Below are 24137 nucleotides of genomic sequence, written 5' to 3' on the forward strand. Positions count from 1 at the left end.
AAGTAAAACTCAAGAAAGGGATCTCTTTATTGTCTTTTCACAAACGTTTTAAATTGAAAAATTAACATTTTTGTGTTTGTTTAAATAACAGATTTTAATTTATATAAGGTTGGTTAAGGTGGTTTTATTTTTTAATTATATTTCAAACAACAGAGATAGAAATGTAGGATTCTTTTATAATGAATCTGGTGTCTACTCTCAGGAATACAGGTTATCTTGATTTGAAACTTTCCTATCAGACATTAGCATCTAATGTGCCTTTGAATTGTCAACAGCATTTGTGGAGGTGGAAAATTCTGACTCTTCTTCAATTATCACACTCAATCACGTTGCAGTTTCTTTCTTGGACCAAAATCCTTGGAGTTACAAATAAAAATGGATCAACTTTTAACCCACAGGAAGCCTCTTTGAGAAATAGAATACCCGGCATGACTTTCAGCATTAGCCAAAATACCTCTATTAGAATGTCTGTTGCAATCATTTTTTATTGAGAAGCAACTAAAGTATAACTAAAGTTACACCTAGGCAGGAAAAACCAAAGGTACATGTACAGATTAAGTGAAACCTGGCTCAAAAACAGTATCTGTGAGAGGGACCTTCAGTCCTATTGGATGATCACTTAAACATGAGCCTTAAAAATGAACAGCTTGCCTTCAGAAGTTGTGGGTGTTTCATCACTGGAGGTTTTTAAGAAGAGACTGGACAGCCACTTGTCTGAAATGGTATAGGGTCTCCTGCTTGAGCAAGGGGTTGGACTAGAAGACCTTCAAGGTCTCTTCCAACTCTATTCTAAGATCTTCTGCTTCTGTGAAATGTCTTACTACATAGTAGAGTCAGATTCAGTAATAACAGAGAATTATTTTACATGGCACACAAAAACTCAGTTGCCCCAGTCCTTGAAATCTTTGGCTCACCACAGCATTAAAAGGGATGGTTAATGTGAGCAAAAGGGGGGAAATGATGTTAATCTGGCAAAGGTATTATTTAAACCAAGCAATCACTCACATAGTGGAATATCACTAATTGTCTTTTAGACTCTTGGCAAGCTTGTTCTGTTGCTAATACTAGATGTGACTTATGGATTTTTAAAAAATCCATATTGCTGCTTTAAGTTCTTCTTTGAACTATGGCTTTAATCAATAACAAATCCTCCACACCAATAAATCCTAGTATGATAAATCCTTAGAGAAAAGTGTGAACTGCTTCACCTACTGCTTTCTACAGCAGTTCTCCTGACCACCATGCTATACACAGCCTTAAGCTAGAATTAATTATTTTTCTTTTGAGGAAGTGGCCATGTATCTTCACTCTCCTCAAAGCTATTTTTGGATAGAAAACTACATCTTGTCCAAACCTACAACTCTCTTTTTAGCTCTTTATACATTAGCAATTGGAAGGGGATGGGGGAGAGAAATTTATGGAAATCTTCCCACAGGCCAGAAAAATTATTGGGAGGAGTGAATGTTATATGGATAAAACACTGGATCATTCATTCATTCATTCATTCATTCATTCATTCACTTACTTAGGTGCCTTCCACTCAGTGTTGAGAAATACCTACAGTTTTTGTGGGAAGATTTCAGAAAGGGTTTGCCATTCCCAGAGAGCCCTGACTGTGCAGTCGTTAGAATGCAGTATTGCAGGAAAATTCTGCTCACTGTCTGGAGTTCGATCCTGATGGGGTTCAAGGTTGACTCAGCCTCCCATTCTTCTGAGGTCGGTAAAATGAGAACCAAGATTGTTGGGGGGCAACATGCTGACATTGTAAGTCTATACTCTGCTATTGTTATTGCCTGTTTACTATGGCTGAGAATGAGTGACTGGCTCAAAGTTACCCAACTGACTTCATGTTGTTATTTTCAATTTCAGTATGTACAAGGTGGCTTAATGTTTTAAACTCCTTCTCCCCCATCACCACAAACACATTTTTAATACATTAAAAACCAAGTTTCCCTTAGTTTATATTAGACAACCTTACTTAGTTGTCATGCACATTCCAACTGGAGCCATGAAGCCTTTAAGTGACCATCTAGAGCAGGGGTGTCAAACTCGATTTCATTGAGGGCCGCATCAGGATTGTGTTTGACCTCGGGGGGAGGGGGGAGGCATGCCAGGGTGGGTGTGGCCAGCTTAACGTCACTTGTGTCAGGGGCATTTGTGGTGGCATAAGTGCTCTACCAGAAAAAACGGGCTCCCAATCTCCATTTTCAGCTGGGTCAGAGCATGCGACCCTCCTGAGCTCTGTTTTCACTGACAGAGGCTTGCAGGAGGCTGTCCTAGCTGAAAACGGGAGGTTGGGAGGCCGATTTTGCTGTCAGAGGCACTGAGGGCCGGTCCTTCACTGTTTCCAGGGTGGCCCCACAGGCCAGATCTAAGCATCCTGTGGGCTGGATCCGACTCATGGGCCTTGAGTTTGACACCCCGATCTAGAGTGACGGTCATTCTGGGGGGCAATGAACAGATGTACCTATGGGGGATCCTTTGGATCATTGCAAGTATTATTTTAAATTCTAGAACCCACTCATCTGAAAATGATTTACTTTAATAATTTAAAGTCCTTCTCCTCAAATTATTGGGGGCGAGAATGGAGAAAAGTAGCACGGATAACAGGAGAAATCATTTCTGAAGTACAATTTATTCAAACCATAGCTTTGGAACAGGGGGCTGTTTCTTCATAACTGTAATGCTGTCTATTGAATTGCTATTCTTGAGCTGGAAAGAGGGACCTGTCAGCTGCAGGGGGAGGAGTATTCTTGAGCACAGAGTGTTGTGGCACCAGTTGGAGACCGCCTGAAAGGAATATTGTAATGCTGCATATCCTTCTGCCTCAAAATTCTAAAAAGATGACAGCAATAGAAATTGGAGTTGCCTCAGACTATTCTAATGTTTCGTATCCTTCTGTCTCTAACTGATTCTAAAGAGATGACAGTGATGGAAATCTTTGCCAACATGGCTGTGAGGCTTCAGTGACTGTGACTGTGGCTCACAGAGGGAGGTTGCAGAGAAAATTTTATGAAGACACAGAGCCATGACACATCTTTCCTGGAGACAAGTGTTGTACCCTGATGGGGAAGGCAATTGTGTGATCAATGACAGATATTGTCAGGATGTGACACTGCAATAGGTAGAACAGAAGCACTATCACTATAGGCTATCACTATGAACTACAGTTTCTATGCAATCCTCATATATTCTTGCCATTTAGACAACTGATCTTTCTGATTGGACCCTGGGTCTGTTCATATCTGTGCTTTAGCTTGGCATAACAATTATTAAAACTGGATTGAGCCGTAGAGTTGCAACCCCGTGCATTGAGAATAAACTCCACCTAAGGCAGGGACTCTGCTTCCAAACACATATTCAAAAGATCCACATATTATGCACAATGCTTCCAAATAACTCCATGCAACTTACTATTGAGTCTTTTTGTCTCACCTGAGCTTATTTAAGAAGTAAATGATATTCATCTTAATAAATAATAAATAACTGCAAGAGCTGTTACAGTTAGGCTTTGTCTACTGTAAATGTAAATGCTTCAGGAAATATATTTAATATAATATAGTCTTTGCTGATACAGCTCAAAACTGTGAGTAAAATTATGAGTTTAATGTATGAACAGAAAGCTTAGTATTTACCTCCAAGAGTTGCTGAGAGAAGGAAATGGGTCCCGTATTTTTTAATCAGGTTCTCTGTGATCTGTTGAAGGCTGGGCCGACGCCCCAGAAGACGAATGTTGCGGATGAATTCTGGAGCCAGAGGCAAAGGCAAACTGAAGAAATCTTTTCTTTCTAATGCCAAGTTATTGACTTTCCAACGAGCAAATTCTCTGGAAGAAAATAGTAAGACAATAATATAAGGAAGGCTAGCAATAAACAAAGCAGATCACACTCAGAAGGCTCTAGAATTTATGTAAATCAAAAAAGAATAGCAAGTTTCTAGCCTTCAGGAATAAGTAACAGGTGTTGGTGTAAAAAAATAATTTCCTCAACCCTGGAAGGACCTCAGGTTTTTTTTTAACACAACTGTTTATAAGTAGACCTTCACTTGCTATATGACATGGAAGGAAGATAAAACTGGGAACATATTTAATTTACTGAATATTTTTCTAATGGAAATGTTCAGCAGACTGACTTCACTGCTGAAACTGAGTGCTTGATTTCTATTTTCTTCATACAGGAAGACTGAATCCAATGAAGTCAAACTTTATTACAGTCAAAAAGCAGCATAAGAAGAGTGGTGTACAGGAAATTAAAAAGCATAAAAGATACAACAGAATAAAGACTGCATACAAAAAAGCTAAAAAGTATAAAAACAAAACTCTAAAAATAATATAAAAGGAGGTATAAAAGAACATTGTGCTGTCCAGTCAGTGTATGGGAATTGGATAGTTTGGTAGCACTTGTGAGCTGTCCCCTTAAGGGAATGCATCATGGTAAATGTAGTTAAGTTATCCTGGGAAATGTAGTCCATGTCACGTGACCACATCTGTAATCCTGATTGGTCACTAAATTGACCCTCGATGGGTTGGGGGGGGGTTCCTCACTCTTGGCTGAACTCACAGACTCGTGGTAACTGTTCTATTTCTACCACTACGAGATGAGAGGAAAAGGATAGCAGATAATCATCTTTTTACCTACAAGACAGATATGCAAAGGATTGGTCATTAAAGAAGAACTTCATCACAAATGTGAGTTATGAGGATACCTGATGAACCAATAAAAGTACTTTGTTATGGACGTCTTGTTGAGTTTATCTATCTGCATCTGTACAGAAGACAAATCTACCACTGTACAGAATACAGAACAAACATGAAAAACTAAATCGATTATAATACAGAGCATCCTAGGTGCTCATTAAACTGGTTTGCAGCACAGATCACCCATCATCAGATGGATTTAAAATGTTACCATACAGAATCTGGCAACACTGCATGTTGTAGAATGGTTGGTATATGAGAACAGCAGGGAAGTGCAAAATTGTCCTGTGCTGCCTGGGTATTTATACAGTAATGATAAGATGAGGCTAATACACTGGAGAGCTACATGTTCTGTTGTTTCTATGTGCCCAGGGCCACAGAGGCATTGTCTCTCCAGGTAGGAAATCTTGAATGACAGCTAAGAGAAGAATGTGACATCAAGCCAAAGCAAAGCCCTCGGGTGGTTAGGTATTTCAAGATTAGTTAAGCATGCCACAAAGAGACAGAACATCTCTTAGGTTCACTGGCAGAAAAGGCTGAAGACCTGGCCAGGTCCAGTTGGTGCTCTGTGTCTGCTAAACACTGTTTAATGAGTGCTATGGCCTGAACATATTGCATACTAAACAGAAGGCCTGGAGAGAAGCTCAAGGATTAAATTTTAGTTGTCACTGTCTTTTTCCATGTTAATTGAGAACCATCCCTCATAGTGGAGCAAGGCCAAGATGAATAAAGGGTAATTTGAGTCAATAGATGAATGTCATCACCTATACTCTAGCTTCTACTTTCATGTGGTCTGTTTTAATCCCAGGGTGGCATTAGAGACATAGTTTGGAGTTTGAAGGGTTAATCTTTGAAATTAAGACTGAAAAAGTTCTAATGGAGCAGAACTGGAGAAGGGAATCAGCTGGGCATCATAAAGAAGTTGTGCTGTTAGCTTGGCTTCGAATAATTTGAATATTACTGGTATATGGTGGCCGTCTTGTATCTTGAGGAATTTAAGGAGGATTTGAGGGTTGTAAATGAGCTTATCTGTGTATTTTCAGTGATGTTGTCTCAATGGGATTTCCTACTGTTGGCAGAATGTGGGACTATTTCCCAGATATTTGAAACAGTATACCTGCTCAATCTCATGGCCATGTATCCTCCGTTGATTTTTGGACCTTTGGCAAGTACTTTTTGCAAATCTTGTTTTTCTTATACTTGAGTTCTAACGGCTCTTCCTTGCAATAGCACCCTAGTGCACTCAGTACTCTTTTAGGTCAACAGGTATTCTTGAGAGCATTGCTACATTGTCTGCCAAAAACAAAATAGAAATATGTCTTCCAGCCAATTTGGGGGAGTGAAACTTCAGGTTGAGAAAATGGTCCAATATGCACTTGATATAAATATGGAATTAGGAATGGGGCCAATATGCAGCCTTGTTTTATGCCTTTCTCAGTTCTAATTGCCTTGATGAGGTGGCCATATTGGAGCAATCTGGTGTCATGGTGGGAGTGGAAGTCAGTAAAACAGAGATCTCTGGTGGATATAAACCATCCAGCCACATTCTAGGTTGAAAGAATGACATTATGCTGGTGAATAAAAGCTTTAATGTCAAGTGGAGATGCTGTGCACTTGGGACTGGGTAGGTGATTTTTGCAAGGGTAGAAGGTTCATATTAGTTGATAGTTGAGGCTACTATGATTGAATCTCCTTCTGTGAGGGAAGAGGAGTGGCACAATGGGCTTCACATTCTTCTCTTCCAAATGTATGTCCATCGGGAGAATCAGTGCAGCATGTGCAGTAACATGTGGATCACTGGCAAGAGGAATCCCAAGCATTCTTTGTGGGTTGTCCAGTGTTAAGTGGGCATGTTTCTTCTAAGAGTCAGGTTCCTATAGGCCAGGGGAGGTGCCTTAGATTTGGAGGCAGATGAGGTTAAATCTCCAGATTGGGTTTCTGTATTGTTTGGCTGAGCGTTGTTACATTTACAAGCTGTTTCTTTTGGGTAACAGCTGCTTCGGATTACATGGGTTTCTTGAGAATTGCTGGTGTAAAACTTCCAGAGGAGTCACTGTCAGTGTCATTTTCACTGTTATTGATGGATCAGTGTAATGTGCTGACAGCTTTCTATGTGTCTTGGTCATAGGAGAGGCAATAACGTGAGGTAGTTTAGAGGTTGAGCAACTGAATTAAATTATTGTGCTGGACTTCCATATCACTACCAGCACTGGGAGGTCACATCAAGAGTGTTTTGATGTCAGCAAGGTTTTTTTCTCCCCCTCAGATAAATGAGTTCTGAGTTTATAGCTTCCTCCTTTGAAGTTTGCTTAACCTCTTTGCTGCTGCCAAGTTTGGCAGATTTATTGCTTTTGGAAGTGTGTGTTTTTATGGATCTTATCTGCAAGTTCATGACATTTTGTCAGTTTCCTAGTGATGAGGTTGCTGACTAAGTCTCCTTAAAGACACTCTGATGGTTCAGAAGTGATAAGTCCGCCTTAGGAATTTGTTCATTTGAATTAATCTGGAAGAGAGAAAGGGCTGAGAAAAAAAACTTGAAAAGATACATTTGCTGTTTCTTAAACTGGGTAGATAGTGAAAATCAAGTGAAAGCCAATTGTTCTGCTTTGGCAGTTTAGTATCTAAAATAAGAACACAATAAGTGGGAGGTTGTTCTATCTGTGGGTATTCCCATGGATTTCTAGGAGGAGTCATCTTTTTTTCTGTAGCACATGACATGGTTGGCTAAATTAACTACTTCTGGATGCCTGGAGAAATATCTCCAGGCATGCCAGAAGGCTGCCAGAATGCTGACTGTGGCCAGCTTCTGCTGCAGTATTAATTCCCAGGTTTCTATGGGGGATCTGCAGATCAAAGACTTGTTGGGAGCTGCCCACCTTGGCTGCAATTTCATTTAGCTGTTGCAATATAAGGGTCAAAATTTCTACAGACAATGGGAAAGGTTTAGTGATGTAGTTGGAGGGAGATACAGGACACTTGTCTCAAGCAGTTATCTTTCTGCTGGGGGGAATGAGACAACTTGCCATGGCCAACTTGCTGCAGCCAACTCACCACAGCCAACTTGCCACAGGACAATTTAACTATTTTCTTGATAATTATTTCAAATAAATTAAAATATATTTTAATTTTTGCCATTCACATTTCATTCTGTCCCCTTTTTTTTTTTTTTTTTGCATCCCTTCTTTACTCCATCATTTCTTTAATATTAGTGTGACTCTTGTCCCGCAGCAATTTGTCCTGTGGCAAGTTGGCTGTGGTGAGTTAGCCATGGCAAGTAGGCAGTGGTGAGTTGGCTGCAGCGACTTGTCATAGACCCCTGCTGGGAGTGGGGAGAAATTTGGGCTGAGTCTTCAAAGGGTCAGGGAGGTGGCTTGTCTTATGACTGGGTTCTGTGTTGTCATAATCTTTGGAGGTGGAGGGGTCCTCAGGCAGATTTTTTGTTGTTGTTGTTTGTGCAATGGGGAGATAGGTGTTAATCCTGGGTTCTGGGTTTCTTTGTTTATCTGTTTGGTTAGATTTATAGGTCCCAGTGTCATTAATGGGGCTGATCTAGATTCTTTTCTCTAGATGACTTTTTGGGTTAGGATTAAGCCAAATGGATGAGGCCTGTCACAAACTCATAGTTTATTTCAGGAGCTGTTTATGGATATTTGTCTACACTGTTGAAAGCTGATAAACATGTCAGTTGGCACCAGGTTAAATGGACCAGTACCTACTTCTGAATGAAATAGTTTTTTTAATATTACTCCTCATTGTCCCTTTAAGCTGTTGATGTTTCCAGAATTTTATTCACATCTTTCACCTACCTGAGAATGCAGAAAAATGTTACATGCAAACCAGTTTAAAAAAAACTAGTGCCATATGTGGAACTCATATCAGAGCAGTATAATTAAAGTTAAATTTCTAAGTAGACTGATTATGGAGGGGTGGGGGGCAACAGCCTCCTTCAACTGAATAACTTACTTCTGATTAGGCCTGCCTGAAATTCCATTCCATAATTGTCTTTATTTTTTAAAAAATGTTATCCCAAAGATAAGCGTACAATTTGTCTGCTACATAAGGACGTCATAAGCTTGAGACTCCAGCAGGACGTCAGGACATATGACTTGATTATTACATAGAAAAAATGTTTATTAAAGACCTGATGGAAACAGCAATTACAAGCAAAGGGCATTTTCAAAATTATAAAATGGATAGGAATTCGCAGCCAATCATCTTAGCACTTCTCATTCTGAGTTTATACAGACTCAAAACAAACAGTGACCTCGAATGGGGGGCATGGAGGGGGGGGGCATTTGTGCCTTGTAACAGATCTTGGATGGACAACCACTAAGGAATAGGAGAAGTCATATTCTTGTTTAATTATGGGGAACTGGGAAGTTAAAAATTATTGCTAATTATGTGACACTTCAAATTGTAAAGTAGTAAATGGTAACGAGGGAACTTCTTTCAAGTCAATAATTTCTGACTATTAATAAGAAAAGTGCTGAATAGACAACCTGCCAGTGACAGCTTATCATTCCTGTTTAGCAAGGAGGGGCAAAATGGGAGAGAACTTGAACAGGCCATCAAACTTCTTCTACTTCTCATATGAGAAGTAGAAAAGGGGACTTAGTTTGCCACTATATGTAAGAGTTAGGCAAATGAATTTTTAGAGTTGGAACATATTTGTATGTGGGGGGAAATGATACTTTAAAATAATAAATTTATTATGTGACTTTACAACCATCATTAAATGCATCTATAGTTGTTAAGAGCAGTGGTGGGATTCAGCCAGTTTGCACCACTTCAGGAGAACTGGTTGTTAACTTTCTGAGCAGTTTGGTGGACTGGTTGTTGGAAGAAATTACTAGGGCAGAGAACCAGTTGTTAAATAATTTGAATCCCACCACTGGTTAAGAGTGATTGTTAATGAATGATTATTAGATTTGTTTTGCATATATTTAGTCTTTAACTAAATACTACATAAAGTGAATAGTTAGGCTTTAACAATTAAATAGTCTTTAACTATTCGGCCTGAGGACATTATTTCACATGCTATCAAAACTTATGCCAGAATAAATGCAGTCAAGCAGATCAACACAGTAAATGTTCCTAAAACATGTTTGCAAGTAGCTGATGAAGGACATATAATTGTAAGATTTTAAATTTTATCTCTGAAGTTAATCACAACCTATCCCCCTCACATTTATTTTTTGCTATTATAGATATACTTACAAAAATAATTTATTTTTACATTTTGGTCAATGTATTAATAATTCAGTGCTTTTATCTCTTTTTATGTAAAATAACTAGAGGCTAAAGCATAGCTGAAGAATCCCAGAATAGATTATCATGAAAAGAAATGGTAAAAGTAGTTTTATTAAATATCTATCTAAGGGGAAAGGGATAGCAGGTATTACACTCCAAGATTTTATTTTATGTTTTTGGTGAATCAGGCTAGATCAAAACTAGTACTTCTAAAGCTTTTAGATTTAGATAAAAAAAAAATCAGATAGCAAGATTAGAAAAAGCATACCTTGGAGAAAGGCATTTCTGAATAGATTAGGGTCCACTGAGTTGAATGGAAAGGTGATCTTACCCAGTGTAAAGTAACTTCACAGAGTCTGTTTTAAAATATTTTATCAATGAAATAGAAAGTACTTTTTGAACTTTCTGGAAAAAATACCTGAAACACCTATTGTATGTAGTATATGCCAGCCAAATGATCAAAATCTGTGTCAAGGCAAGCATTGGACCGTGAAAATTATACTTACTTTTTCCTGTTTCTATTGTTTAAATACATCTTCAAGAGTATGCATATATGAGGTAGCAGCTGCCATAAATTAATTAAATTAAGACAATGTGCAGCCTTTTCTCTTAATTAGCATAATTCATTTAAAAAATAATCTGTGTTGCATTCATCTTTGCAGACCCAGAGATAATAATGTGTTGCTATACAAAGCAGTGTAGGTCTAGTTCTTGTACTGCATCTGAAGTCAAATACCTGTTTTACAAACAATAGGTCCAATAATTCACCCCCAACATTTTCAGTTTAAAATGATAATCAAATGTCAGCTTGGATCTGTAGGAGTTTTCCTGAGGAAAGATGGAGACAAAGCTGCCGATGAAATGAGCCTGTAATTTGCTACTGCACAACTATGAATTTCTTGTATGTGCACTTTGCTTTTTTGACATTTTGCAGTCCAATAGTATTAGAGCAGCAGAGCATTGCATCAATATTTCACACAGTATGATCATGAATTCCATGCATCTTTATTTGGAGTGAGGGATCTTAAGGGAACTGAGAACAAGCTCCATTTGCTATGGACCTTTATCTCAGCAGCCACATCCCACAATGGGGATTTTTAATCCTTATTTCTACATCCCCCCCATGGTTTTCATGGGGGGGAAATGTGTTTTACAGAAATTTAGACAAGCATCAGCTGTCAGAAGTTTGGAGAACAATCTGGCAATTCTGTAACTGTCCTTTGAGGTCAGCTTCAGTCTCTACAGATATAGTCAATTTCCAACCATTTGTTTAGCGACTGTTCAAAGTTACAATGGCACTGAAAAATGTTATTTATGACTTGTCCATCACAACATCCCCATTGTCATATGATTGAAGTTTGGGCACTTGGCAACCGGCATGTATTTATGACCATTGCAGTGCTCTGGGATGATGAGACTGATCATTTCCAACCTTCCCAGCTAGCTTCTGACAAGCAGTCAATGAGGGAAGACAGATTCCCTTAACTACTGTATGATTGCTTAATAATAGCAGCAGCCATTTTCTTAACAACCAAAAAAAGATTGAAAAATAGGGTGCAACTCACTTGACAATCACTTTGCACAGCACTGGAAATTCTGGTCCCAGTTGTCATCGTAATTTGAGGACTACCTATATTTCATGTCATGCTAAATATGGCCTAAAAGCAACATCGGTAGTTATGTGATTAGTGTTTATACATTCATCTTGGAACTCTGTATTATTTCTGGCTTTGCCAATCATCCCTTACTCCCTTGCTCCCCTTCCATCTTCCCCAATCAGACTTAATTAAAGTGTTTGCAAGCCATTGCCTAGCTTTAATTACCCTGAAATTTTCAAAATTAGAATGAAATTGGCTGATCATTGTTTACAGAGGCATTGTTTGGAGAACACAGCAGGCAGTTGAAATCATCTTCATGCCAATCACCAGTGTGAAGAGTATGTGCCACCTCTGAAGCTGAGGCCTGGCTGGCACATACCATAAGAGTTCCTTCACAGGCGGCAGATGTTAAGTTGATATATGTGAAATTACTGAGTGTCAACATGTTTATCTTTGGCAGAGGCCTTAGTGCATGGAATCCTTGTTCTGATTCATTGCTTTCTTCTAATTCAGTCAGGCTGTCATACTGGGATATGTCTATCCACCACAGGAATTCTTCATTTTTTGTTAGATGGAGAGAGAAGGGTTATGTTTACATAAGACGGTCACCTGTAATCTAATTTAAAAAAACCTCAAACTTTAGCTTATCAAGTTGTGCGTGAACCCAGCAAATCTGATTAACTAGTGGCTCAACATGTCATGCAAACTCAGACAAGGAGAAAAATGGGATTATGCTAGCCATGGGAAAGGGACTTGTGTGAACACAAGTAATGCCTTCTCCAAAGACGTATCTGTATCATTTTTGCAGTGCAAATAAATAAATAAATAAATAAATAAATAAATAAATAAATAAATAAAGGATTATATATGGAAACCCCTTATCTCCAGTCTCCCAGACAGAAACCAAGCAGTTGATAGACTATAATAACTGTCAAGACATACAGTGGTTGGAAAGACAGCTGTGCTATCCCATTTTTCCCCAGATCCTATAAATGAACATTGTCATCTGGCAATGTTACACTACCAGACTCAGATGGGGTTCTTGTAGTATTCTAAGTCATAGTTCGTTTAATCATGTTTACTGAATAATTCACCATTGGCCATATTTACCCAATATGCTATATGCAAACAAATTATGTTAGGGTTTAGAGGGCAATGGCTAAGCATCTGTTTTTTCTTTCCCTTTCAGGATAGTCCTCTGGGTCCTACATTTATTCCCTAGCTATTCTTGAGCATTTAATTTGATCCACATTTTCAGGACTTATCAGATTTTTAATTTATTTTTATTTATTAAAGGTTTTGCTACCCATCTCGACGTATTTCAACATCTGACATTTGCAAGGTTACCCATTAAAAATTAAAATGTAGACAAACTACGTGTTTTTTGAATAGCATATGTTTAGAAATATGTATCTTGGGAAAAATATTTGATATGAAAGTAAAATGAAAATATGTATTCAAAATACGTGTGTGTGTGTGTGCGTGTGCATTTGTCAGAATAGAGAAATAAGATGTAGGGGATATAGGACATGATTATTTCACTGTGGCTGAAGTTTTCCCAGTTTTTGAAATACCTTGAAACATTCATAACAAATGCCTTTGCATGTCCACGTGCACTTTCACCTAAGATCTATCAGACAGCCCACCCCAAAAGATGCCTGCATGGGTTTATGCAGACCAGACCCCAACCCAGATTTCTTAAATGAATTAAGTTTGCAGGCTGACTCTACTGTTTCCTTGACAACCCTAAAGCTGACCTCACCACTTTTCCAGGACTTTTGAGGTGTGACCTAACTCTCCTTCTTTCTACAGAATTCTGTATCAAAGTCTGCAGTCAGTTTTCCCCACCGTAAACTTGGAAATTCCTGAATTTTGAATCTAAATCAATTCCCCTTCATGTTTCTTATTTACTCCACTTTTTTCTTCTAAAAACCCTTCAGGGTAGTACATATAATTTTAAATACAAAGCTGCATATCTGAGATATGTGGTGGAAACCCCAGCATAATTCTGAGCACCAGCCGCTGCCCTCCATGCCCTGCACGTGGACTTCCTTAATACCTCAGTTCTTAGGTTCACACATGGAAATGCTGGCATCAAAAGAAAACGCATGCCCAAGTTTACCTTTGCCATGTTGAGTCTTTGTCCTACCACTGTGAAAATCTCACCGGAGAAAAGAGAGAGAGGTCTAATTGTATAAAAATAACAAACATTGCTCTATTATAAGGTTCACAAAGCATCTTGCCCTACCCATTTCCCCCCAATTTTTAAATTAGCATGCAGTAGGATTGGTTGCCTGCTCTTACAGTATGCGTACTCTCTCACAGAATCCACAAAGCACTAGACTGGAAAAACTGAGGCAAGCATAGTCCCACCTTCCCCATCTTCGTCACAGTGCTGCCTCAGGAGAAGTTATGGCCCCCAGAGGAAAGGAAGAATGAGTAGGCAGGTGGAGAGGGAACCATTACCTTTCCTGTGTTCCCCTTGTCAAGCAGGAAATCAGCTCTCCTGAGGGCCTCAGAGAATAATAATAATAAGAGTAAAGTTCTGGTTCTGGTGCCAAGGATGCTGCACTTGTTAGCCATTGCCTTTCAGAAGCTGCTTCTCTCCTGTCTTTTCCCAACCTAAGTCTTGCCTGTTAGAGAACTAATAATGGTAGAGATGGGGAATACGCACACAATTCTTCCAGGAATAATTAAATGGGCTTTGATAATGCTCATTAAAGTGAGAAGTCGACTACTCCATCAATTTATGACTTTTTATGAGGAGGACACACCAGAGAGACCCCTTATACACTAGAGAATTGAAGGATTTAAAATCTAATTGGGCAGGATTATGTGTTAGGCAGATGACCAAATGTTTGGAGCTGTGCAAACTTGATGGTTCCCAAGATGGGAATCATCCAGCAGAAAGGGGGGGGGAGGGAGCAGGAAGAAAATAATTGATTACTGGATCTCATTGCATGATCTAAACGTCCTACAGTGCAGGGAGATTGATTCATGATGAGAGAGCGATCACCATCCCCTACTACTAACTATGATGCCCGTCTGAGAATCAATAAAAACAAAAGCAGCAGTCCATACCCCAATCCTAGAAATCAACAACACAGAGGTACAAATTAAATGGAATGAAAGTAGCACAAAAGCATCTGCTAGAAATATGTGCATGCCTGTTAGACATCAAGTCTCAGAAACCATACTGATTTGTACGATATGTTAATTTTTAACCCGAAATCTGTTTTGGTCAAAGAAAAAAGCAACACTCCATTAACTGGGGTGCAAAACATAAAAAATATTTTGATCAAGACTGTAAACAACTGAAAAGATCGTATCATTAAGTGTACAGAAAGAAGAAACATTTTTGTTCTGAAGACCAACTACTCTCCCTATGAAATTTAAAGGCACAATACAAGGCCCTTCCAAAACAAGAAGAAAGATGGGCAATGAAGGTTACCTGACAGAAACATACAATCAGTCAGGAAGAAGGATTTCTCCCCTCTTCTAACAAACTACCAGAGGATTAGGAAAACTCTTGGCCCACACCCCTTCAGTCAAGTGCCAATTCAACACTGGGAGGAATATTTCAGAGGGTTATAAATGGACCCTGCTACTAAATTAAATGAGAATGAGATCAACCTGGGTCAGGTTCAGAATTGGCCTCCTGTCTCCATGAGAGAGAGAAACCGACTGATTGAATCCCTTAAAATGAACAAGGCTCCAAGTGTTGATTGTGTTTTGCCTGAAATAATTAAAAAGAATCCCAGCTGGTGGGCACCTCTGCTTAGCACCCCTATTTACATTCATAGATCAGAGTGGTTATGTTTCAAAAGATTGGGGGCTGGCAATAATAATCCCAAATTATTTTTTAAAAAAGGGGGGGTTGATAAGAATGATCCATACAGTTACAGGCCTATCAGTCTTTAGAGTGTTGTTAACATTATAAACCACAAGCTCCAAGACTAGACAGAGACAGGGGGCATAATCCAAGACCAAATTCTGGAGTTCCACTGTCTTGCACAAAAAATCCTCTCTTCCTTTATAGATTTTAAATATGCTTTGAATTAATTTCCTGAAATGCTCCTTTGGGAAATACACACACACACACACACACACACACACACACACACACACACACACACACCTACTAATAGGTGCCTCCTCTTTCTGATACAGACATTGTAGGTAAAAGCGAAGTACAATTTCCAAGCATTTCTCTCTGACAAAATAAATGTTTAGATAGGAATGACAGAGGAATGTATCCTTGCTCCCTTCTCCTTTACAGCTTGTACATCAATTTATTGGTGGATCTTTGTCATAATCCACATTTCCATGCATCTGAACTACATAGCAGGGCACAGAATCTACATACTCCTCTATGCTGATAATGGTACCATAATTTCACAATTAAATCCTACAGGGCTAAAAAAAAAAAACCAATAGCAGCAATGTTTTGGTACTACAGCTAAAATCCCCTGGTTTTTAATTTTGATGAATCTAAATTTTGCTAAGAGGGCCACCTAACAATTCTGGAGAGAGAGGAACACAAATTAGAGGAAGCGACCTCATTTAAAAACCTGGGGGTAGTTTTTCACTCTAAAGGCACCTGGAATGGGCATCAGTATCACATATTGTAGGTAGTTCTTGTGTGCATAAGTGCTATTAAGTGCTTGATGAAATTAATTCCTGTAGTATTAACTTTTTTTCAAGCTAAAGCACTGACTTATATCCTATATAGGGCATAAGTAGGAATTTATGCCAAGAAGGATGCACTGGAAACAGTGCAAACAATAATTTTGAGATCAATCCTTGCTGAGCTCAAAGGATCAACAAACACCCAATTAAGGCTTGAGGTAGGAATGCCTGCAATTCAGGTAAGGGCTTGGAGGAGGAGGATAAACTACTGGGTAAAAATGCATTTCAGACCAACCCCCTTAGTTTTAACAGACATTTTTTCTTTTCCCTGGAATCAGGCCATAGAGCAGAACAGGAATTATATGGACGTTCTGTATCATTACTAATTTCTTTGGGATGTGACAAGTCAAACAACTGTTCACTCAAAGAATAAAGGAAACAGAATTTAACACTAAAGTTAATTGCTGCCCCAACGTAGCACAAATTGGATGAATAGGGCACTTGGGAACTAACAAGGTATCTTCAAAATCTAACTTTCCCCAAGCTGAGAAAACATTTTGCAAAGCCAGCCATAACATCTTACCATCTGCACTGCTGCATGGCAGATACTCCAAAATCCCATTAACCGAGCATACCTGCCAATGTGGCGACAAGGAGATCAAAACCATTTCACATGTATTACTATATTGTATTGGGGATATCAGGTCCTCTTATCTCCTGTCCCTAATATGTAATTTCCACAAGACCAGACAATTTCTATGTGAAACACCTTTTAGAAGATTTGAAACCGTTTATCACTTGTGCAATTGCCAAATTCTATGTTGCCACAATAAAAATAAAGCACAACGGGTTGCAGAAATAATTGCTTCTGTTTTACTTATTCCTTTAGGGTTCATATATTAATTATCTTTTTTAGATGATATATATTTTACTTCGTAGTTTTTAATATGTTACATTTACACTTGCACAGGTAATTAATGTATCACTATAGTCATATAAGACACATTTTTGTGTGTTAGTTTATCTTTGTTACCCTGGTAGTTTATCTCATCTATTTGATTTGATTTTGTTATTGTTTTTAATTTTTGCTAATCATTGACCATATCAACTATAGAGAGCACTATTAGAACTATACGGCTTATAAGCAAGTACAGGTAGCCCTTGATTTACAAGTATTTGTTTAGTGACTGTTCAAAGTTACAACGGCACTGAAAAAAGTGATTTAAGATCATTTTTCACCCTTGCAATCGTCGCAGCATTTCCATGGTGACATGATCAAAATTTGGACACTTGGCCACTGGTTCACATTTATGACCGTTGCAGTGTCCTGGGTAATGCGATCACCTGTTTGTGATTTTCTGGCAAGCAAAGTCAATGGGAAGCCAGATTCACTTAGCAATCATGTTACTAAATTAACTACTGCAGTGATTCACTTAACAATTGTGACAATAAAGGTTGGAAAATGTGGCAAGACTGACTTAACTGTCTTGTTTTTGCAGAAATTTTGTGCTCAGTTGTGGTCATAAGTCAAGCTAAGTAAAAGCTTCCTGGCATAAATTTGTTCGCTGTGTCTACTTCCATCTTTGTTCCCACTAGCTAAAAATCTGAAAATGATGCCAAATAACATCAATCTGCAGGGGGGGAAATGAGAGGGGAGAAGCAGGTTGATTTGACAAGAAATAAATAAATGTCCATTGGGAAGTTGCAGAAAGAGAAGTATCAGGGAATGTTTTGGCCTCCTTTCTAATGCTGCATGGAACTGTATTCACACACGATCCATTCAGACGCCTTCAATGTAATGAGTCTTACCTCACAGAAAGAAGCAGAGCCCAGCACAGAAGAACAGGCTGGCAGCATTTACTAAAAAGAACAAACAATGTGATGGTGAACACACCCTGCTCACATTCACTTCATATTGAACTAGGAAAACCGGGAATCCTGGCTTGTACCAAAGAACAGCATTTTTTTTCACCTCAGATATGCAGGATACACTAGCTGGAGAAGTAAGCATATCATTAACTCCTATCCACTATTGAGAGATCCAACCTGGAACAATTCCCAGTCCAAACTGGTTACAAGGTGATTCCTTCTTCTCCCCATCCTCACTCCATTTTCTATGGCCAGAAGCTGACTGACTATACCAGCAGATGTTAAGTCTTACCTCTATTCCACCACACCTGAATTCCACCAGTTATTTTAGGCACGGTAGAAGAGGTGAAAATGATATAGCTCCACCCCTTAAACCCTCACTATCATTACCATCTATCATACCTAGAGGACCAGCTGCACCCAGCCTTGAGGTAAGAGTTACAGAAGTGGCATCTGCTGGGATGGTAGCCATGACAATTCAACCACCATCTTGATTGTTGTTTTTACCATCCCTGCACACAATCACTAACATCAAAACTTTGCACAGCAAGAGGCAGCAATATTTGGCCTGGAGGAAATGTCTGAAACAGGAACTTCAAAGCAACAATCTTAGGATGGATAACATTATTAATAATAGCCTTGTGAATGAGGTAGCCAGTGTTTCTATTCGGCTGTAGTATGAGAAAGCAGCTGTAATCTAATCCTCTCTACACTCTTCCCCAGACAAATTATTGTACTGAGTCTAAGCCAGTTCAGCCAATTGTCTATTTATTTATTGTTAAAATTTTCTTTGCTTTAAAAACCAATTTCCAAACCCAAGGATGCAGACAAAGAGAATGCCACACCCCAGTGGACTAAATGGTGTAATCCCCAGCATAATCCTGAGCACTAGAGCAGCTGCCTTGAAAAGTTACCGTTTCCCTCAAAGCTTACAATAACAACTGTCTATACATATACCTGTAATTAAGGTTAACACTTCATGCATTTGATAAGCTCATGCCAGAAGTTATTGTTAATTTTTAAATGGAAAAGGATTGATTTTGGAAAACCTCCTAAAATGTTTCATTGTGCCTAATTACGCACAATCTTTTTTACTTTCCATTCTAAGGGCCATATTCTTTCTGCCATCTTTTTTCCTCAGTGAAGCCATGACAAAGTCAGACTCATAAATAGCTATTCTTGGCAGACGGCACCCAGTTTTTCCAGCTGTCCAGAGAAATCATTTTAACTGCTTTCAAAGAATAGTACATTAATTTTTCTCCCCTTGTATTTTTTTATTGGCTCTGGCTTTCTTAAAAATAGAATTTAGGGTTGAAAAAGGCTTCATTTTCTCAGGAGCATCAGATTTCTATACCTTGAATGAGTACCTGTTATCCTTTCTGCCCGCATATTTAAAAGCCCAGGAAAATTTTCAAACATATTAACTCCAACCCCACCTGTCCTAAGGGATGATCCATGCTTTATCCACAGATATTGCTGAATAATATATCTAATCTTGTGAATAGATTTTTAGTCCTGAGAAGATTCTATAAAAATGAGCTTATTTTTATTTTATAATCTTAGTTTGTAGGTCAGTCTCTGGAAAATTGTTTCTGAATGGGCTGCATTGCACAGGTGCAAATGCCTTCAACACATCTTTATGCTTTATAGACATATGAAATGTACAGATTTCCAACATATGTATAGCACCAATGAATCTTGAATATGCATTGCCATGAAATAATAAAACTCTACGTGAAGCATCTTTCATAAACCTCAACCATATTCCTTTGTATCACATTAATTTTGCAGACTAAATTTTTAGTTTGAAAGACTGTTTTCACATTGTTTCATAACACTTACAGCCTCATAACACTATTTAATCAATCAATCCATCCATTTTTATTATGGTCACAGACCAGCATTCATAACACTGTTTAGTAGAATCCCTTTATATATTATGTTACCAGATTCTTCTTCTCATTCATGTGTGTACAGTGCCAGGACACCAGTTCTATTCTGCTTTTTTAAAAAAAATTTGGGGAAGAGTCTTCTAAGTAGAGGTGATGATGGCTATGATGATTAGTAACAAATATGGACTCTGACCAGTGAACAGAAAAACAAACTAAAAGCCACAAAGTAAAATAGAATGCAAATGTGATAGAAAGATAAAAATATATTTGAAAGCCTACAAACAAAAAAGTGGATAAAACTAGAAAGTAAAAGAGAATTAGTAATAAAATATCAGAGTCGAAACAGTATTTTCTTTCTTACTGAGATAGTAGCCACAAAATTTAGCCACTCTATTCATAACAGTTGAGTTCTGATCCTTTAAAAGAGATTTTTCATCCTGTCCTACCCAATCAGTAGCTGTCCTGGATTGCATGTTGTGGATCCTCAAAGAATGCTGCCTAGCAGGATCCAGGAAGAGAGCCTTTTCTGTCATTGCCTTTGAAACATTCTTCCACCCCACACGCCCCCAAAAAAGAGACAGGTCACCACTTTTCTGGCCTTCAGAAAGAGTATTAAGACCTGATTCTGCCAACTGGCATGGGGGTCAAAGAATGTTAGGCAACCCTAGGGATGGTTGATGTAATGAGTGTGTTCTCTCCATCTTTTCAACTTTTCAACTATTAATACTGTAACCTTATCTTCTAATTCTGTTTTTCACTTTGTTCTTATTTATCTTTTTTACATTTTCAGATGTAAGCTACCTAGAGTTAGTTAGGTGAGATAGGTGATATCAAAATGTAATGGATGAATAAATAAATATTCCTCAAAATAAGATTATTTTTTCCTGGAAAGGAGCATTAAAAGGAGAGCCAATGTGTAGTTGTACAAAGAACTGTACAAGTTGTGCAGTGGAAGAAAATGTGGACAAGGGTTTCAGGCTCATTTGAGTCACAAGGACAACTCTCACTCTAAAAGGGATTGTCCTGTATCTACCTGCCAATATTGTTGTAGGGAAGATGTTGAAGCAGACCAGGCAAAATGTCTATGATACAAGCAGTGTCCAATCCAGAACCTGCTAGCAGTCCCCAAATGCATTTGCATCAAAAAAAATCACTGGTGGATTTCTACTCTCTCTTTATCTCTAGACCTAAAGGCAGCAGAAATGCAGGTTGCCCATAACTTTTTATCAAGAAGAAATAACAGTGAACAATTGCTGATAAATAACTTTAACCAGAAATACAGGTAGCAAATTGGGTGGGGGGGAGAAATCAAGACCCTAAAGAGGATCCATTCCTGATTCAGCATGCATCAGATCACTTGAGGTCACAATATAGGATTGCTGGAAAGAGAACATGCAAAAACTATCACCAAACAGTATCTAGGAGTTTAAGGGTTAGATGTACAAACTGTGAACGGTAAAGCATCTGTAACACAAGTTCAGCTTTAAACAGATACAAGGGAACCAGACTGCATCTACCAAAGGCCCAATATTGCCTTGGCAGCACTATTCCCTTTGTCAGAGACAGCTGTAATATAGAGCCCTGGAATACAACACTCCACTATTTAAAGGCAGAAGTGTGCCTTTTGTTATCACTCTGCCAGTGGAATTTATGGCACCCCAGTCCCCTTGAAAATACCATAATTTTAATTTTGGAGTAAATTGTTGTAGCCTTTCCTCCCTATGATGGGCCACCAAGCCCCAGAAACTTCTTAGGCTAATCTGAGAAAGTGAAAACATTGCTTCATTGTCAATGATGCAAAATGTGTCTTTGAGTTTGGGTGTTTGTGTTAAAATTTCCTTTTAGTTATGGCTGCTACAAATTCAAATAGATATTAAACAAAGATGGTGGAGGAACAAAATACAGTCCTTTTTGATTATTGAGATATTCACATTGAATTGCCTGGCATTCTCAATTCTAATTTGGGCAATGTTGTTTTTGTGTAGCTTCTTGATTAAGCAAAGAAGCCACAACTCTCTACAGCTACATACTGCCTGCAAAATGGGGAAGATAGAGAGAAGGAGAAAAGAACAGTTGAGAATTATATTCTGGTGTGGGAAGCCCCCCCCCCTCCCCCAAAATGAAATATTTTGAGGAATATCAAAAAGGCAGGATAGAATATTTCCCCTAAAGGAGAAATGGGGGGGGGGGTTAAGGGAGGCAGAAACTAGCCCCATTTTTCCCTGCCCCAAGCAGAAACTGAGGAGGCCAGCTTTTAGAAATGCAGATTTGGTAATCCATTCATGAAGACTGGGTCAGGCAGAAACTCAGATAAGCAACAAGCCAAAGGGTGACAAATTAGCTCAGACAAACACCTAGGATTTGCATTTCCCCTTTTGCCTATAGAGCCAGCCATGACTCCTACATGACCCCATAGGAATCCAGAAGGTATAAAACCCAACCACTCTAAACTTAATTTTGTCAGCTGTCCCAGAATCACATGTGGTTGGTGGTTCAGCTTCACCAATAAAGGGAAACTTTATTTCCAGTCAGCCTCCAGCCTCCATTTTATTTCCAGTGCCTTTCTCCCAGCTTGGAACTGGACTAGATGGACATTTCTTCCAACCGTAGTTTCCAGCAGTCTCGTAAGAGGAAGACCAGACTAGGGGCCCACCATCAGCATTTGCCTTCCCCAGCTCAAATGGAACTAAGTCACTATCTGGATTTTCTCATATTTTAATTGGATGATTAATTTAATAATTTCCAAACAGGAGTCCAGGAGAGTATTGTGATAATTAATCAATAGGGAATGCACAATAGAGAGAGTGGGATTATATAGCGAACCAAAAGTTGTGTCCCAAATAATAGCAGAAATCTCAGTTTCTGAACAGAGCTTTACTCTCTATTACATTGGAATAAACCATGTAATAGATCTTTGAAATGACACAGTTCAGTACTAGAAAATATGGTAGTCCAGCTCCGCATAATTTCTTGCTATTTTGAGATACAAGGTAAATGTAACATAAATACAAGCAAGGCATAAGAGAATTAAGGAAAGAAAAGGACAAACAAAAACAACAGAACTCTCATATTCCTTCTTTCTCGAATCTTGGGGGGTAAAATAGCCCCCCAAATTTTTGCCCTGCCATGTGTTTGATATGGCCTAATGCAGTCTCATTGCTCCATTCATTGCAGCTCTCACTTAATAGCCCCACCCGCTTATGTGTTGCCTTGGGCTACCAAAAGTTTGCTCCACTCTGTGATAAATTGATACGTAAGTGGAGCTAAATTACAGATAGAGAAAATTGGCTGACAGTTCTCCTTTCCTTTATGCTTTTCTAAAATTCCTCTCTTTCCCTCTTGCTTCCTCAAGCTGAGAGTGCAGGTTACTAATAATGAACAGAGCATGTTGTTTTGCTCTGATGATTTATTTAAGGGGAGGCAATATGAACTGCACTGAATGTGTTTGAGAAGGAGAGAGACTATAATCTTTCAGCTTGAAAACATAATACGTACTATGGATTATGTTTACAGTCACAACATGCATAATACTTATGGACAGAAAGGTTGACTACTTGCAATTAAATCCAGTGTTAGAGAATTACAAAAAAAATATTTTCCCTTGTATTCTTCCTGTATAAAACAGTTAAGTACAAGACTACAGAATGGGTTTGGTAAATGTTATCTCCCAGTGGCCCTGGTGTACCAGCTGATGAAGAACTCTAGGTCAGCTACAGAGCACAAGAGATAGGATTCAATTCATGTTATTACCAATTAGGAAGCAAGATGAAGAAAATCTATACTGCATGATAACCCTGGAGGGTTGCTAGGATAGCTTTACAGACAAATAAAGGGAGATAATCCATATCTACAAGCCATGAAAGCTATGTATGAGAACTACTATATTCAAAACAATATATCTTTGCACGTCAATTGTTTCCATTGTCCTCATGATCTAGTTTCTTGTTAGCATTTGATTGGCCGTTTTGGGAATCCTAATCAGATAAAACTTTTGGTTTTCCAAGTAGGCAGTTTAATATTTTTTTGAGCAACTGCCTGTCAGAGTAAACAACAGATGGAGCAGTGTCCTGACTTGTTTTAAGGCCATTCCATGTGTTCCATATATATATTCAGTGTAATAACAAAATCAGTATTCTAAATTAGATACAATCAAAACATTAACAAGTTACAGTAAAGCTGTAAGCAGAACCAATATCAGCTTTG

The 24137-nt window shown here is 38.5% G+C and overlaps 1 protein-coding gene across 2 annotated transcripts in view; it reads right to left on the reverse strand.

Moving 5' to 3' along the window:
- BRINP2 (BMP/retinoic acid inducible neural specific 2) overlaps nucleotides 1–24137 on the reverse strand; it is a 152059-nt gene that overhangs the window by 49225 nt on the left and 78697 nt on the right. For both annotated transcript variants that reach the window (XM_026669196.2, XM_087960904.1), the window contains exon 3: nucleotides 3636–3826. In XM_026669196.2, the coding sequence (XP_026524981.2) occupies nucleotides 3636–3826 (191 nt within the window). The remainder of the gene's footprint in view (nucleotides 1–3635; nucleotides 3827–24137) is intronic.

The sequence above is a fragment of the Notechis scutatus genome, chromosome 3 (genome assembly GCF_049901735.1).
Source record: "Notechis scutatus isolate UNSWTSFEM ecotype Mainland chromosome 3, rNotScu1.2, whole genome shotgun sequence".
Classification (NCBI taxonomy): domain Eukaryota; kingdom Metazoa; phylum Chordata; class Lepidosauria; order Squamata; family Elapidae; genus Notechis; species Notechis scutatus.